This window comes from Leptodactylus fuscus, chromosome 6, assembly GCF_031893055.1.
Source record: "Leptodactylus fuscus isolate aLepFus1 chromosome 6, aLepFus1.hap2, whole genome shotgun sequence".
Taxonomy (NCBI): domain Eukaryota; kingdom Metazoa; phylum Chordata; class Amphibia; order Anura; family Leptodactylidae; genus Leptodactylus; species Leptodactylus fuscus.
In genome coordinates, this window is record NC_134270.1 from 44,544,557 (window position 1) to 44,561,420 (window position 16,864).

The following is a 16,864-nucleotide window of genomic DNA, read 5'->3' on the forward strand; positions in this document are numbered from 1 at the left end:
TCAGTTAAAAAAAAAAAAAAAAATGCCACCCAACGTACCTCTTTATAGTCAGTGGGGTCCCTCATGCTCTGTTTATGTCAATCATTGCATATGGTGTTGCAAAGAAGTTGTGTGTTTTGGGGGTTCTTTGTTTTTTTTCCTAAATTATATTTTTTAAAATTTAACAAAAAAATATACTTTGGTATAACTGCAACTGTGAGGTGAATGCCACAAAAATATTACCCATAAAATATAGCAAAAATTTTGCAACACAAGGCACACAAAAAAGCGACTGCTTCAAAAAAAAATTTTTTTATTTTTTTTTATAAATTTCATTAAATTATATATTTTTTTTTATTCATGTTTTTTTTTTTTTTTTACTTTATTAGAAGAAAATGTTAAGAATATGTCTTTATATACAATGCAAGATGTCAATCACAAATGTTGCAATTCATAAGAAAAACAGAGATTTCCATTTGGGTGACGACAATGCTCAGGTGTACTGTAGAGGATATCCAGTACTTATGTATTGCATATAACAATGTGAGACTTGTTAAAGGGATTCTATCATTAGAATCCTGTTTTTAGGTAAACCCGCATCGGAATAGCCTTAAGAAAGACTTCTTCCCCTACCTTTAGATGTCTTCTCTGTGCCGCCATTCGGTATATATTCCTGGTTTCTTCATTATGGTAATGAGCTTTCTCGTAGCACTGGGGCTGATTCCCAGTGCTCAAACAGCAATGTGGGTGTCCCCTGTGGTGCCAGAAAGCTATCCAGCGCCGCCTTCTTCCACCTCCGCCTCTTCTCTCCTGTTCGACCTCAGGAAAATGGCCCACTTCGCATGTCTGTCAGCCATTTTCCTGTCGCGAACAGGAGAGAAGAGGCAGAGAACAAGAAGGAAGTGGCGCTGGAGAGTTTTCTTGCAGTACAGGGGATGACCTCAGTTTGACTGCTCCCAGTGCTACGAGAGAACTCATTACCATAATGAAGAAACCGAGAATATATACCGAACGGCGGCACAGAGAAGACTTCTAAAGGTAGGGGAAGAATAGTCTTTCTTATGTGTCCAATGATCTTCAAGGTACACACAGTGTATATAGATGCTTTACACGGTGTGATATATGTGTAGGTGTACTAATCATCAGACCAAAAATACAAGAAATCCTCAATATCAAAGGTAGGCCTGTTTGGGGGGTATTTTTTGTCTTTTTTTTTTTTTTAAGCGGAGGCCATTGCCCTCTCCTTTATCTTTGAGCAGTTTACAGACTTGGCCTGTGCTCTGATGTTAGTTTTGCTTTAGAGGGAGTTAAGGGGAGTTGTTTTTTGTGTTTTTGGTTTGTTTGCTCTCTGACATTTTTGTTGCTGATGTGCACACCCTAAATGACTTCATCCCCTACCACCAGAAAGATGGGACACGGCAAATGCCAGTAGGCCATGCCAACCAGCTGCTACTTTAAGTGTTATGTTGGGGAATATTGTTGCAAATACGTTAGCAAAGGTTTTTTTTTATTGTTAGTAACAGAACATTTACAGACCTTTGTAACAGGGATGAAGTATCGTCATCCTTGGGGCGATCAGCCTGCTTACTTTCAGGTGAAATCTCATTGGGGATAATCACTGTTTTTCCTTGCGTTTAATGAGAGTCTCCTTAATGTGGCTGAAATTAAAACTGCGCTCCTAAACTTCACTACCAACAATGTTAAAGGGGTTTTCCAAGCTTATTATTTCCAGGACACTCGCTGAACAGCTGTTTGAAGAGACCGCAGCATATGGGTGAGCAATGCAGCCTCCATACACTGAAAACCTAACACAATACACACAATGTAAAGCCATTGTGCTTGTTGTCACAGCTTAACCCATTCACTTGAATGGGACTGAGCTGCGAACAAGCCATCGAACTGAGGAATCACTCAGGGCTTCAGACAGATGATCTGTGCAGGTTCTGGGTCTCGGACCCCACAGATCTTCAATTTATGACCTAAAAATAGGTAATTGATAAAATTCAGAGAACCCCTTTAAGGGCCCGTTCGCACGGGCACAGAGGGGGCGGATTATGGCGCGGAATCCACGTCATAATCCGCCCCCTCACAATGGTGGTCTATGGAGACTGCTAGCAACATGACCTTTCTTGAAGCAGATTCCACCTCAGGAGGTCAATAGAAGTGAAAGGGAGTCAACAACCATGATGCGTTTTTTTTTACAGCCCATTCACTGTCCGGGAGGGGAAATCCGCCTGGCGTTTTCTGGAGCGGTTTTGACAATGCTCCAAAAAACGCATCAAGGTCCAAAAACAGCTTCCTAATTAGGAAGCTTTTTTTTTTTTTTCTGGACCAAATGACTCCAGACGTAATTCACGTATGAACTTGGCCTAATATGTACAGAGCCTTTGACATATAGGAATTTCTTTTATACAAATGTAAAGCCTCCTGCATACAGCAATAGTTTTTATCCACACTTGGACCCATTCATTTCTAGGGGCTCATGCACACAGCTGTATCTTTTGCAGCCAAGGGTCCGTGCTATAGTCAAGGTCTGCATTTGTGGAACAGACAAGTGTAGGGGATCAGAAACGTCTTTTTGCAGAACTGTGCTAGCAATGCCGAGGGGTTACAGAGACTATTGTTCCCTCTACTGCCGAGTGGAGTGGTCAGGGAGTGAGGCAATGTCCCATCAATGGTGGGCAAAATGTTCAGCCCTGTAACCAGGAGAGTCCCTCCTCCACCCATTTTTATGCTGTGTTCCCTTTTATGCGCCACTGGTTTGCCCTCTTAGACACCTCTCATGGTATACTACCAAATTGTTACTGGACCCTTATGTCTCTACACATAGTATAATGGCCTCCTCATTGCCCACACAGAGCAATGACCATGGAGTGAGGATGAATTCAGTTTTGTCTCTGTTCTGGGTTCTCATGTGATGTCAGCGGAGAGGGAAGTGGAGCAATGAGTAATGAATCCAGGTCACTGACCAGGTTCTGGTGATAATACTTAAGGAGAGATCACCTTCAAAGGTGTATGGAGCCTTACAAAAGCCTTGTGAAGGTGATCTCTCCTTAAGAAGTGATATTATCGCCAGAACCTGGTCTAGAAGTCTCTCATCTCTGCCAAATCAGTTTTCCCTACACTGTGCTTAAGAGATTCAACCAGATTGAAATAACGCTGTCTACAGCTGGGATACTGATTTGGCTAAACCTCGCATCATAGTATTAAAGGGATCCTATCAGTCAAACACAATTTTTTGTAGGTACCACGTCGGAATAACCTTAAGAAAGGATATTCGTCTCCTACCTTTCATCGTCTTCTCCGCGTTGCCGTTCGCCTACAATCCCGGTTCTTGTTGGTATGTAAATGAGTTCTTTTGCAGCACTGGGGGCGGGCCCCAGTGCTCAGACAGCACTGGGGGCATCCCCAATGCTGTGAGAGAACTCTCTCCAGCGCCACCGCCTCATCTTCAGCCTCTTCTTCTGGCGATGGCTTGTAACTTCTAGGCCTTGGGCTGAGCAGACTGTGCATGCCCACAGGCCACGAGAAAATGGCTGCTTGCACAGTATTGTAAGCGGCCATTTTCTCGTGGCCTGTGGGCATGCACAGTCTGCTCTGCCCGAGGCCTAGAAGTCGGAAACCTGCGCTGGAAGTAGGGGTTGAAAATGACGCTGCTGAAGAAGAGGAGGTGGCGCTGGAGAGAGTTCTCTCGCAGCATTGTGGACCCCCCCAGTGCTGTCTGAGCACTGGGCCCGCCCCCAGTACTGCAAGAGAACTCATTTACATACTGACAAGAACCGGGATTGTAGGCGAACGGCGGCACGGTGAAGACGACGAAAGGTAACCGTTCGAATAGCCTTTCTTAAGGCTATTCCGACGTGGTACCTAGAAAAAATTGTCTGACTGATAGGATCCCTTGAAGACTTGTTGGGCATGATGTTTAAGGGGGCTGCCCCTAGAGGGCAGCAAGCAGAGGCACTCTTATCCTATTTACATCTTGGAAAACAAATTTGCATATTTTTCCGGTTCACCGCTCACTCCCCGGATGGCCAGCCCTACAATGAGAAACTCCATCAGTACTGCTAGAAATGCTCATTGTGCTTGTGTACTACTAGTGTAGGGAGACTGGCCATGGTCTTATGGCCACGTGTACTGCTAATTTAAGGAAACTGCCCACTATCTCATGGCCGTGTCTCATCTTTACTGAGTGGGGGGTCTCTAGAAGGTGCTCGACCACGTGGCACAAGCAAAATTATAGGAAAATGTTTCTAAAGTCTATTTAGAAAGTTGCTTCACTTTGCATTTACAAGGCAGGTGAACAATACAACAATCTTAGTGCAGCAGTGTCCATCGTGCTAACAATAATCTGTCCCCCGAGCGTTTATTATGGTTCCTGAGCACATCTTTATCAGGCATCAGGATGCTATAACTCAGCCGCCAGTCTTGGGGCAGAAGGTTCCCTTCTATTTTGTAGTGGCGGTAACGTTTGTACTATGCCGAGGCTCTAATGGCTTTTTTGCCATTTTTATGTCTTTTGGTATTCCTAAGTGTATTACCAGCTGCGATCCGCATGCAGACGATGCCCCCTGTACCCACTCTATATATTTATAGTCTCAAGCCTTTCTCCAGTCTCCTTCTCACTCCATATACAAGACGTTGCCTTCCAAATGTCCTGTAGAGAGGTGATACTATGTACTGTACACTTTTATTAGTTTTTGCAGCTGTTTCTTGGCATTGAGGCGGCTTTGCTAGACATTCTTTGTCAACCAGCAACCACACAGACCCTTCTTATTGCTAAAATGACTGTAATGTTTTTTTTCCCCTGCAGTTTGCTTTAGGGGCACTGGATTACACCACCGCAGAAGTGCGTGACAAAGGCGTGCGGATTATCCTCTACTTGTACCAGCAGAATCGAGCTCAGGTTCTCGAGCATATGCCGACAGACGAGGCCGTCATACGCAAAAACATTCTGTATAAAACCTTGTTTGATGGATTCTCCAAAATTGATGGTAGACCCACAGAATCTGAACTTAAGGTAGGAGTCCAGATGAAAATGTTTTTCTCCTACCTTCATTTAGACATAAGAATGTTGCAAAGACTTTTGTATCTCAGCCTAAAAGTCACACTTAACAAGGAAAGGAAACTATTAATGGTGCTATATAAATAAACAATAATAATAATAAACTGCAGAACCCGGATCACATCTCTGAATTTTCTTGCTGCTATATGCTCGAGTCCCTTTTATATTGTATGTTTGTAAGATATAATTTCTCATCATTAAATATTATAAAAAAAATAAACAATTTTCCATTTATATGCATTTAAAGAGTTCTGACACTGTATGGTGCCACCTACTGTTCAAAATGTATATCAATGCGCCTGTCCACCTAATGATGTGAATTCTGGTGGACATGTACATATAGTACACAAATGCTATTTCTACTCACTGTTTCAGACTCCATCATTCAATTACTATCTAACTAGCTAACTATATATAACTCCTAGGAATCTGTGTTTCTGAATAAGAGTCACACTCATGCCTTTCCGTTGTTCTGGTCCATCAGAGGACCAGAACAATAAATAGGTGGACTGATGTAATACCAGGTAAACACGTAGCCTGTCAGGCCCTATTGACTAAAAACCGGTCCCTCATCTTAATATTAAAACTGTCAGAGGAAAAAGTCCTCTTTGCAGGACTTTTTCTTCTTCCGATTTCAGGCGGACACTCTGAGGGAGTCTCCAATGAATTGTGAATGTATCCTAATAGAGGAGAAGGGAGACTACTCACTGGGGACGATAGTGAGCCGTCAGAGATGGATGGTGACTAACTATGGAATTTATCAGAGGTTTTATTTACAGCTGCCAGAGTGGGAAGAAGACTGACAAAGAACTCACTGGGGAATATGTTTGTAGTTGCCAAAGGGGAAAGGAAACTGACTGGGAACTTACAAAGAACAATATTTACAGCTGACAGAGGGGAGAACAAGACTGCCTAGAAACCAACTAGGAACTTCAGTGATGGCTGCCAGGGGTGGGAGGAGACAGACTGATGATGTAGAGCAGGGGAGAAATAAAGAATTTATAATAAGTATGCCAGTGTTTTTTGGGAATATGGGCCATGTAGCACCGCCCAGCAGCCTGCTCACAATAGCATAGATTAAGGAAGTGGGACGCAGAAGGAAAAAAGGCATATTTGTGCAGAATGTTTAATTGTATTTGTGTCTTGTACATGCATGTTTTGTGTAGATTGCCTCAAACTCCCCCTTGTTCAGGACGGCTGAGTAAGCAGTTTTATTTGATAAGGTAAAGGGGACACTTGTTGTATCACCTATGTCTCAGACAAACAATGGATCGATCATGTTGAAATCCAGCATGTCCGATCCTTGCATCACTAGATGTCCAGAAAGAAATGGACTGCTCTCGCACATTGGATTGTTGGTGGATCCTGCCAAAATTGGCAGCATAAGTCACCAGAGGTTGTTCAGCTCCAAAAGGATAGCTTATCAGTATGTGACATGTGCGGGTCCTACCCCCGGACTCTGCACTGATCAGCTGTTACAGCAGTGGATGTGCAGTGCATGCAGCCAATCCTATTCAATACAAGTCTGACCCCCCACTCAGATCACATCCATGTGAAAAAAAATCCTTTTGTGGTCAGAACACCCCTTTAAGCCTTTGTTGTATGTTCATTTCTTTAGACTTCATGAACCTTTTTCTAACTCACTAATATTTTCCTCAGGCACAGAAGAAAGCCGCTGCAGAAGTAGCAGAACGGAAGAAGAAAGAGGAGATTCGAGCTCTTCAGGAACAGCTGGCAGCTCTTAAGGAGATGCAGTCTGAGGTTCAGGCTGGCAAGGTACGTGGTTGTGTATATTGGCCGGTGAGCTAAACTCCTCACGTGTCCCATATCCAGGAGACTCCAGTCTCTTCCAGGTTTATTCCTTCTATATACATATTCACACACTGATCGATCCCAGGATGACTGCAGACATAAGCCAGAAGTCAGAAAGTGTCAGGAAGCAGAGAACACTGTGCTCATTCTGATTCTGGCTCACTGCAGAAACACATCTTGACAGCAATGACCACAACTTTAACAACAATAATGTCACTTACTATATATTCTCTGCTTAGAGTTATGGTGTGGAAACTATTGAGTTTAACCTGGTTACTTGTGTTTCTGCTCGTAAAGGAGCTCTCCACATAAATGAATATTTGCTATAATTTGCAGGATATCTGGTCCTTTCTTCTTTCTTTTGGTTATTTTAATTTCCTGTGGATACGATGGGGTAACTTGCTTAGTCTTAAGATTTCAAGAAGGGTCCCTCACATATCCAAATGAATGGAGCAGGGGGCCACACGGTGGCTCAGTGGTTAGCACTGCAGCCTTGCAGCGCTGGGTCCTGGTGTTCAAATCCCACCAAGGGCAAAAAGCCATCTGCAAGGAGTTTGTATGTTCCCCGTGTTTGCATGGATTTCCATCCCATATTCCAAAAAGACATACTGATAGGGGAAAAAATGGACATTGTGAGCTCTATGTGGGGCTGACAATCTACATTAAATAAAAAAAAAAAAAAAAAAAAAAAATTAATGGAGCAGTTGGTCGCACATGCATGGCTGCTGCATTCACTTGTATGGGACTCCTAGAAATGATCAACCGCTATACAGTATACTGCTATTTCTAGCAGTACCATGGAGAATGTATGGAGAGGCAATGTGCATGTGCAACCTGGCACTCCTTCTCAAGCTGATCCCAGTAGTTGGGGGGTTGCTTGAGTTCCAAACACTGTTTTTGTGACACAATTGCAGCAAAATTGACCATTCCAACAGACTTTATGATTTTTGCATGGTGTCCATCCATTTGTGACAGCTTTTCTTTGTTTTTAGGGAAAGGAACAAATACAGAAAGCAAAAGCTGGTAAGTATAAGAATTTATTGTATAAACTGCTATATGTGGCATTTGTATGTAAAGCCTCATAAGGTTCTGATACATGTTTTTTTTTATTTTTACTATGCTGAAAAAGATAGTACCAAATAATTTTTCCTGAAAGATAAAAAAAAAATCCTAAGGACGTAAATATTGTTCCATGAAGGAATGCAGCTACCATCGTCTTAACCACTTCCGGACCGCCCATAGACTATAAATGTCCGGGAAGTGGTTGCCTTGTTCTGACAGGACGTACCGGTACGTCCAATCAGAACACCGTTATTGCACGAGATTGTGCAGCTGCTGATACTGGGAGGCGGCTGTAACTTCAGCCGGAGCTCCCAGAGAGAAGATAGGGAAGGTTTATTCCTTTCCCTGCCTTCTCAATCGCTGTGTATACAGCGCTCAATGAGCGCTGTATACACGGCTATGGGCGCCGCCATGATGCGGCCGCCCTCTGACCCGGCAGTCACGTGATCCGCCGGGCTCAGTTTCTTACAAGAGCTGCTGGGTCCTACAGGACCCAGATCAGCTCTGTAAGTGTAAAGAACAGTGTGCAGGAGGCTGGATTCCTCCTGCAACTGAGGCTAAATGTAGCAGCCTCAGTTATAGGGAAAATCAGCCTCCCTAACAAAAAAAAAAAAAGTGATCAGATGTCCCCAAAGGTCTCTTATGACCTTATGGGGACACAATCTGAAAAAATAAAATATAATAAAAATAGTTTTAAAAAAATTAAAATAAAATTAAAAAATAAATAAATAATACGCTAATAAAACGCTGTTATTAAAAGTTATAGCCCCACCCCCGACAACACCATACAAAATGAAAAATTACCGTAACGGAAAGGAAAAACTATTTTGTAAAGTTTTTCTGTAGCACTTTGTGTTATAAAATAATAATAAAGTGAAAACCAGACACAATTTCCCTCCTATTGTGTTTATATTTTCCCGGATATAAAAAAAAATTAAAACACATTCGAAAATAAAAACAACATAAAAATAAAGCCCTATGTGTCCCCGAAAAAAGACGCAAAAATTAGTTTGAGACATACGAGAAAAATGTTACAGCCCCCAAAACCTCACATACAAAAAAAAACCAAAAATGTGTCTGGTCCTGGACCACAAATTGGCCCGGTACTGAAGTGGTTAACCAGAGCGTCACAGTCCCCAATGGCAAGGGTCTACAGCAGCGCTGTTAGAAATCGCTGTTGCAAAGCATGATGAGCTGGGCAGGTCGATTTATTATGTAATCCCTTACACTGAAATAGTAACATGCTAAAAATAAGCACACAAAAACCAAATAATATTAGTACAAACATTAATAAATGTCTTTGGTTATTAATAAACAACTTTGGTTATTAAGCAGCCCTGTGTTTGTAGCCATTCCAGAGTTTTCAACTTCATTTTCCATTAACACAGCATTGTAGAGTTATAGCTTCTACCTATACCATTCTGGGGTACAAATATGTTAGCTTTTAATTGTATTGCTTTCAATCTTTTTGGGGGGTGACAACATTTTTTTGATATTTTACATTGGTCATAGGACCACCCTCTGCCTATGACCATATGGGCGCACTGGCAGTGCAATAACTTTGATGTTACAGTACGTGAAGATGTTAAAGTTATTAAAATTAATCAATGTCCAGTCTTGATATTCATACTAGGTGTCTTATCAGTTTTTCTACTTCTAATAATCACATTATGGCTTCTTTCACTGTGTGAAGAAAGACCAGCCCCTTTCTCCTCCACTCACTGTGACCCCATCAAGATTTTGAAGGTAACAAAGGACAGAACTTCCCTAGTAGCAGGGAATGAACAGGCAGAAAACAAACATTTTTGAATAAAGTGCATTACGTTTTTTTGTTCTGAGTCACATGTCTAAAAAGTTAGTGACACTTAAGGGATTGTCCAGTGGAAAAAAAGTGCTGGCAAAGGTCTCAGAGGGGGTTTAAAAAGCTATATTCACCCCCACCAATATCCCACCACTCCTGTTCCGATGTTGACGCAGGTTATCCTTGGTCTCTTCTTCCTGGTCCCACGTCTGGGGCACATTGGGGACCTCAGCAGCCCATACACAACGAGAAGAAGCGAAAAAGTAAAAAAAAAAAATGCAGGATTTCACAGAAAGGAGCCAAAATGTGTTAATAAAATTTCTTATAACACAAATACTGCCAGAAAATCAAGTTGTCAGAAAGTTTAGCTATGCTTTAACACTGAAAGTGTTTTTGGCACATTACTTTTCTGGGATATCATTGCATGTGCCTTTACTATGGATACGATGAGATATACACAGGGAGCATTCTCAGTATATACAGTGCAGACACATAATGTATGTATACGTAGTTACTGGTTTATTGGTGTAGCTACATATACTGTACTATACTACAATGCAGGTAACTAAAACAAAGTATGACCCATAAATGTGCTCATGTCCACTGATGTAATGGAGTTATTTTATGTAACTTGTTCCATTACCAGTCTCCAGAGCCATGGTAGTCAGTGACTATTTTCACCATCACGCTCCACTTCCATACAGTACATGACTTCATAACTTTCCCACCTGTGTCTTAATAAGCAACGTGTAACTTCTCAAGGAAAGCGTGAAGTAAAACATTAGTATCTTTACAGGGGTGATTCAGGCTGGCAGCGCGCTCCGGCCCGCTTAATACCTCAATTATCACATTATCCAGAGTTTTAATAAGGGTGCTGGTTCTCTATATTGTACCCATAGATGTAACTAGCAACTGCTGCTCTCTTCTATTCAACAGATGCCAGCTGCAATGCCAGTTCCAGCCAATGCTAGGAGGGGCGCTGTTTTTATTTATTTTTATTATTGTTTTTGTTTTTCAAAGTCACTTAGACTCTTTTTACATGTTCTGTGCACATTTGGAACGCAGATCAAAAAGTTTTGGTTATACTAGTTCCTCAATAAAGACTGTCCAGCTCTGGGGTTAACCTATGAGAAGAATGGGGCAGTCTGCAGTGTAATTCTGCTGCTGAATGTAATGGCAGCGTGACGGACTCTATTATATGTTAGTGGGATCAATGTGTGTTCATTGGTATCTGTTTGGAAATAGATCCGACGCAGCCGTTATACACAGAAGCCTTTTACATGCCAGGCGGTCTCTTTATTGTACCCCATGCTGATGTGCCAGGTTGACAAGTTTGGCGTTTGCTGACTTTGCTGTTTCTCTTTTCCACCTTATTTTATTGCCTTTGGAATAACAAGTTTTAATTGGCTTAGAAAGCTGAAAGTGAAGAAAAAATACCTTATAAGAGGGAACGACAATCCCTCTGTAATATTACTGAAAATAGAGAAAATCCTAGACATCAATGAAACAAGGAATGAACATCTAGCCATGTGACATTTTAGGGTCCTCATTTCTATTTTTGGCATATGAGATGCTCTGTTCGCTGAACATAGGACTATACAGATACTATACTGGCTGATTTCAGAGAAGGACCAGAACCCAGTAATTTAACTTTCTATATATAAAGGGGAATAAATGTGGTAGTTCATATGTGTGGATCTGGGTAGTCCTATTACTCTTCAAGACCCCAGACTCCATTGTACAATTGTTATCTATATACAGGGCTATCTATATTGATGCCTACTAAAGGGGTAGTTAGGGTGGCTGCAGGTCTTAAATTTATAGCTGCCAGGAAGACGGTTTGAGACTATATGTGAAACTGCCAGATGGGGAGGGAGACTGACTGGAAGCTTTACTATATTTACAGCTACTGTGGGGAGAAGGAGACTGACTTGAGAATATACTGAAGACCCCATTTACAGCTGCCAGATGGGGAGGGAGACTGACTGTGCTGATGTAGAGCAAAGAAGAGTGAAACACACATAAAGGGACAAATGGGTCATGTAACTTTGTCCAGCACAATAGAGGGATTCTGAGGGGAACACAGAAAAAAAAAAAGATGAAAAAGGTTTTTGGGTGGAAACAGTGTAGTTTAAAATGAAAGTATAATTTTGGAATCATATATGTACTTTATTCACAAGATTACCCCTTTAGGGAATACATTTGTAACTTCCACATATGCTATAAGTGTCTCCAGCGATTACAGTAACTGGGTGGCTCAGTTCTGCTTTCTTGCTTTCTGGTTGAGCTGTAAACCTTGTACTGATGCCCTAATCGAATATAAAGTCTATTTTAGTAACATGTGAACTGTACACTTAGCATTCTGGACCCTGAGACTGTTAGGTGACAATTCCTGTGTGAATTAATGGCCAAAATGTTCTCACCTAGAAAAATATATATCCTGTGATGCAAACCTTCTCTTAAAGGGGAACTACCAAAAATCATTTGACGGCTTGAGAAATTTTTTTTTAGCTCAATTTATCATTAAGCTTTTCTAATTGTAAATGTTCTATAATCTAGTAATGAAATGTTCCCCTTGGGTGACTTTATGTACTCTCTTTGTTTGTTTTTTTTTAGATGACCGTGGTAAAAAGCTACCCATGTCCCCAAACAGTGAAACTGTGGATGAGCAGTCCTCTGTTACTAACTACTTAGATAAGTAAGTACAGTATTTGTGTCCATGATAGATGTATGGCCTTATCAGCAGACGCCGGCGGATAAAAGCCGACGTTGTGGAGACCCGCCACTGTTTACTTAATGGGTTAAACCAAACCATTCTGAGAATCTATTGATGGGATTTTCTTCTGTACATGTATTATCTTAGGACTCTCCCAGTTTCCATTTATAATGTGAAAATAAGTGGGCGCAACCATATTTTATTCTTTGACCACAAGTATAAAAGCCTCCTATAGGGAGATCCTTTCAATGGCCGAAATGTAAATATGGAAAGGTCACCTGTTGAGCAGATATATCGTATGTGAAATTCTTGTAATACCTAATATGTCTTTAAATAGAATATTGTGACCCCCTCCCTATTCCTCCAGGTTTGCCATAAGTAGGCTCTTATTTGAAGCCAGAGTTAAAAACTTCTTTATATTGAGCAACAGTATAAATGGCAATTTCCTAATATATAAAGTCATTTATTAGAAATGTTCACATTGCATCTTCTTCGTATATGGACCTACCCTTAAAGGAGTTGTCCTGTTTTATAAAAATCTGCCACAAACATGGATGTTTTGAAATAACAAATACCTTCTGTATCCTCCACCACTCCATCGATGTGTTTTTACTAGTACCAATGTTGAACAGGGATACAATGGTCATATTACATTGACATCACGTATTCACTGCAGCCCAACGCTGGTCGCAGCAGTACCACCGCTGGAGCTCCTACTACTTACAAGAATGAGGGTCCTATGTCCCTTGCATTTACAGGTTGAGCATGTACTCTATGCATCTCTGTGGCACTGCTACATATAGCCAAGGGCTAGCCATTGCATCAAATACTTCTCAACTGTCCCATGAATAGATAAGTTTAACCACTTCGTTCAACCACTTTAAAGGCTAAAATATTGATGACCTTACCTACAGATAGGTTATCAATATCAGATAAGTGGAGGTCTGACACCTGGCATTCTCAACAGCTAATACACAGAGAATGGAGCAGGAAGCAGACAGTTCTGTTCTCGGTGTAGTGTTCAGACCAGGTTACTACAAACATGCTTCCATTCACTCGAATGGAAGCTAAACTGCAGTCACTCATTTCAGCCACTACACAGAGAACAGAGCTGTCTGCTTCCTGCCCCATTCTCTGTGTATTAGCTGTTGAGAATGGCTTTTCAGCAGCTGATAAAGGAAGTTTCCTCTTCGGATTTTCTGCTTCAGTTATACTGCTGCCATTTCCAAAAACGTAGCGGGAGCTTTGAGCAGCTGTGTTATGGGAGTCCTGGGTGTCAGAGCCCTACTGTTCTGATATTGATCACCTATCCTAAGGTTTATATCATCAGTATAGAACTCCTGGAAAACCTATTTTGCCTAAGGTCTCACAATGTGGAAATGATGGGTTTTTTTGTTTGATTTTTTTTGTTGCAAATTTTGCTGCATTTTTTTTTTTAGCCAAACCTAGTAGTGGTTACAGAAGGGTGTGAATTATCTAGGAAGGTCTTATACTTCTCCCTTCTGCCAAAGCCATTCCTGGCGTAGGACAAAAAGAAATGCAGCAAATTCTGCAACAAAAACTGCGTTTTTCTGCAATGTGGGGCCTTAATATAAAGTAAGTTTGATTGATTGATCATTTTATTTTTGTTCATCATCTTTGCAGTTTCATAAAATGTTCTCTTCTACTCAGTACATAAGTTGTCTCCAGTATGTGGCCCTGTTATGATCAGGGCATGCTGGAAGTTGTAGTTCCCAAACAGCCGGCACTGCCTTATATACTTAGAGGATAATCCTTGATCCCAGAAACCTCCCGCTAGGTTAATTGATTTTCTAAGAAATTTTCCCTGGCGTGTGTATGCTCATGATATGGTAGTTACAGGCGCTACTGAGGGAAGCGGCTGAGGCCATTGAATACAGGGCTTTGGTATGACCTCATGACATATAGGTAATGAGAAGTCTGTCCTATTTGCAGCTTATGTATCTTCTGTGGGGAGAGAGATGAATCGTTCACTGAGGAAGGCTTGGATCTCCATTACTGGAAACAGTGCCCAATGCTGAAACGTTGTGAACACTGCAAGCAGGTAGATGTCTTCCAAGACTCCTCTGAGTAAAGGCTCATCCATCAATATCCTAGACATACCTCTTATTTCATTATCGTATGTCTTAACCAGGTTGTGGAAATTGCCAGTCTGACAGATCACCTTCTTACCGAGTGTGATCACAAAGACATGTTTGGTAAGTGCCAGCGCTGCACTGAAGCCATATCCAAGGATCACCTGCTGGAGCACGTCAAGGCCAAGACTTGTAACCGTACGTATCTGCTATGGTGTAAATATCTATTGTTTGAAACATTTTTCTTTTTGGATAGGGTTTCTCTTCATAGACATTTTGTACATGTACCTTATCTTCAGATCACTACATAGAGGTTGCTGTGGAGAAAAAAAAGTCACAATTTTTGCGCATAAAACCCAAAGCCTGTGCTAGCTGTACCATACAGTCCCAAAGCCTGTGCTAGCAGTAACAGGCTATTACTACTAGCACAGGCTTTAGGCCTATATGGTAATATCCCAGACCACGTGACGTCTGGGATATTACCATATAGACCCGAAGCCTGCTAGGATTAACACCGGATGGCGGAGAAGTGAGTAACACTGTTTAATATGTTCCCTCACCTCCCCTGGGGCTCCGAGTATTATACTCGGGGGGGGGGGGGGGGGGGGGGGGGGGGGTGTCTGAGTATAATAATAGCAGTAGTTGTTTTCAGAGCGGCCTTCTCCTGTGCTCATTTAAGAAAAAAAAGTTAAAAAAAATTTTTTTTAAAATTGTGGCCGCTGCCACCCCCTTCCAGAATGCTGCCTGAGAACATCATCTCACCTTGCCTCATTATAGGTGTGGCGCTGGATGGTGGTCATCTTACTGTCACCTAGATTGTGGTGTGGTATTGAGCCATTGTAAGTGCATATTATCATAATTATGGTAAAGAAGGTAGCAGTATTCGGGTACACTTTGGAGAGCGTTTGGAAGCCAATCCTGATTTCTTAGGCTATAGTGAACCACAAACCCCGGTGCATAGCCTCGGTGATATTGCCACCAGCCCCCTTCACTCCCCCATAGTTATACAAGGAAATTGGACAATAATAAATAGTTTTATGCCAACTCTTCTATCAGGTGTTTCCCTGTCTTTATTTGGTCTCCATGGTCATGTCAGTGTCTTGGCTTTGCATGACGTTAAACAGAAGAAGCCTTTGTATTTCCCGGTGCCACCGTCAGGTCGGCTTCATCCTACATGGCAGGTTGACATGAATTTTCATCTTCAAGTTGTCAAATGAATAATTTTATCCACATAGGAGCTCATAAAAATGAACGGCTAAAGCCAAGCGTTACTAGTATGCCTACAGTTGGCAGTAGAGTTTGCCCCCACACCCTGGCATGCTGCCACCAGCCATACAATGATCACAGGCGTGTCTCAAATGCTGTTCCCAAAGAATTTCCTCATCCGAAGTGGACATTATTCCAAGTCCTTACAGTTACTGTGACTGAATTCACAAAGGCCCGGGTGTGTCCATGTACACAAGACTTCTTCACCAGCTGTATGTCTTTCTCAGTTCCTCGAGGAGGCCAATTATTGTTACGCATTGGAAACCAAAAGTGTGAGACCAGGAGGTCCAGTTCCTGCATTAGTAATGTTCTTGTTCTAATAAGGCTCCATCTGCTAAAGGAACATCTAATTGAAACTTATGTTGTCTGTGTTTTGAGAATTTGACATCAAGAAAGTGTCCATGACTAGAGATGAGCGAACACTAAAATGTTCGAGGTTCGAAATTCGATTCGAACAGCCGCTCACTGTTCGAGTGTTCGAATGGGTTTCGAACCCCATTATAGTCTATGGGGAACATAAACTCGTTAAGGGGGAAACCCAAATTCGTGTCTGGAGGGTCACCAAGTCCACTATGACACCCCAGGAAATGATACCAACACCCTGGAATGACACTGGGACAGCAGGGGAAGCATGTCTGGGGGCATAAAAGTCACTTTATTTCATGGAAATCCCTGTCAGTTTGCGATTTTCGCAAGCTAACTTTTCCCCATAGAAATGCATTGGCCAGTGCTGATTGGCCAGAGTACGGAACTCGACCAATCAGCGCTGGCTCTGCTGGAGGAGGCGGAGTCTAAGATCGCTCCACACCAGTCTCCATTCAGGTCCGACCTTAGACTCCGCCTCCTCCGGCAGAGCCAGCGCTGATTGGCCGAAGGCTGGCCAATGCATTCCTATGCGAATGCAGAGACTTAGCAGTGCTGAGTCAGTTTTGCTCAACTACACATCTGATGCACACTCGGCACTGCTACATCAGATGTAGCAATCTGATGTAGCAGAGCCGAGGGTGCACTAGAACCCCTGTGCAAACTCAGTTCACGCTAATAGAATGCATTGGCCAGCGCTGATTGGCCAA

General features: G+C 42.1%; 1 protein-coding gene across 1 annotated transcript in view; it reads left to right on the top strand.

The window, feature by feature from the left end:
* CEP104 (centrosomal protein 104) overlaps positions 1-16,864 on the top strand; it is an 89,366-nt gene that overhangs the window by 44,954 nt on the left and 27,548 nt on the right. Inside the window, exons 14-19 of the mRNA XM_075279833.1 lie at positions 4,790-4,996; positions 6,701-6,817; positions 7,846-7,876; positions 12,333-12,414; positions 14,386-14,494; positions 14,585-14,723. Of these exons, the coding sequence (XP_075135934.1) occupies positions 4,790-4,996; positions 6,701-6,817; positions 7,846-7,876; positions 12,333-12,414; positions 14,386-14,494; positions 14,585-14,723 (685 nt within the window). The remainder of the gene's footprint in view (positions 1-4,789; positions 4,997-6,700; positions 6,818-7,845; positions 7,877-12,332; positions 12,415-14,385; positions 14,495-14,584; positions 14,724-16,864) is intronic.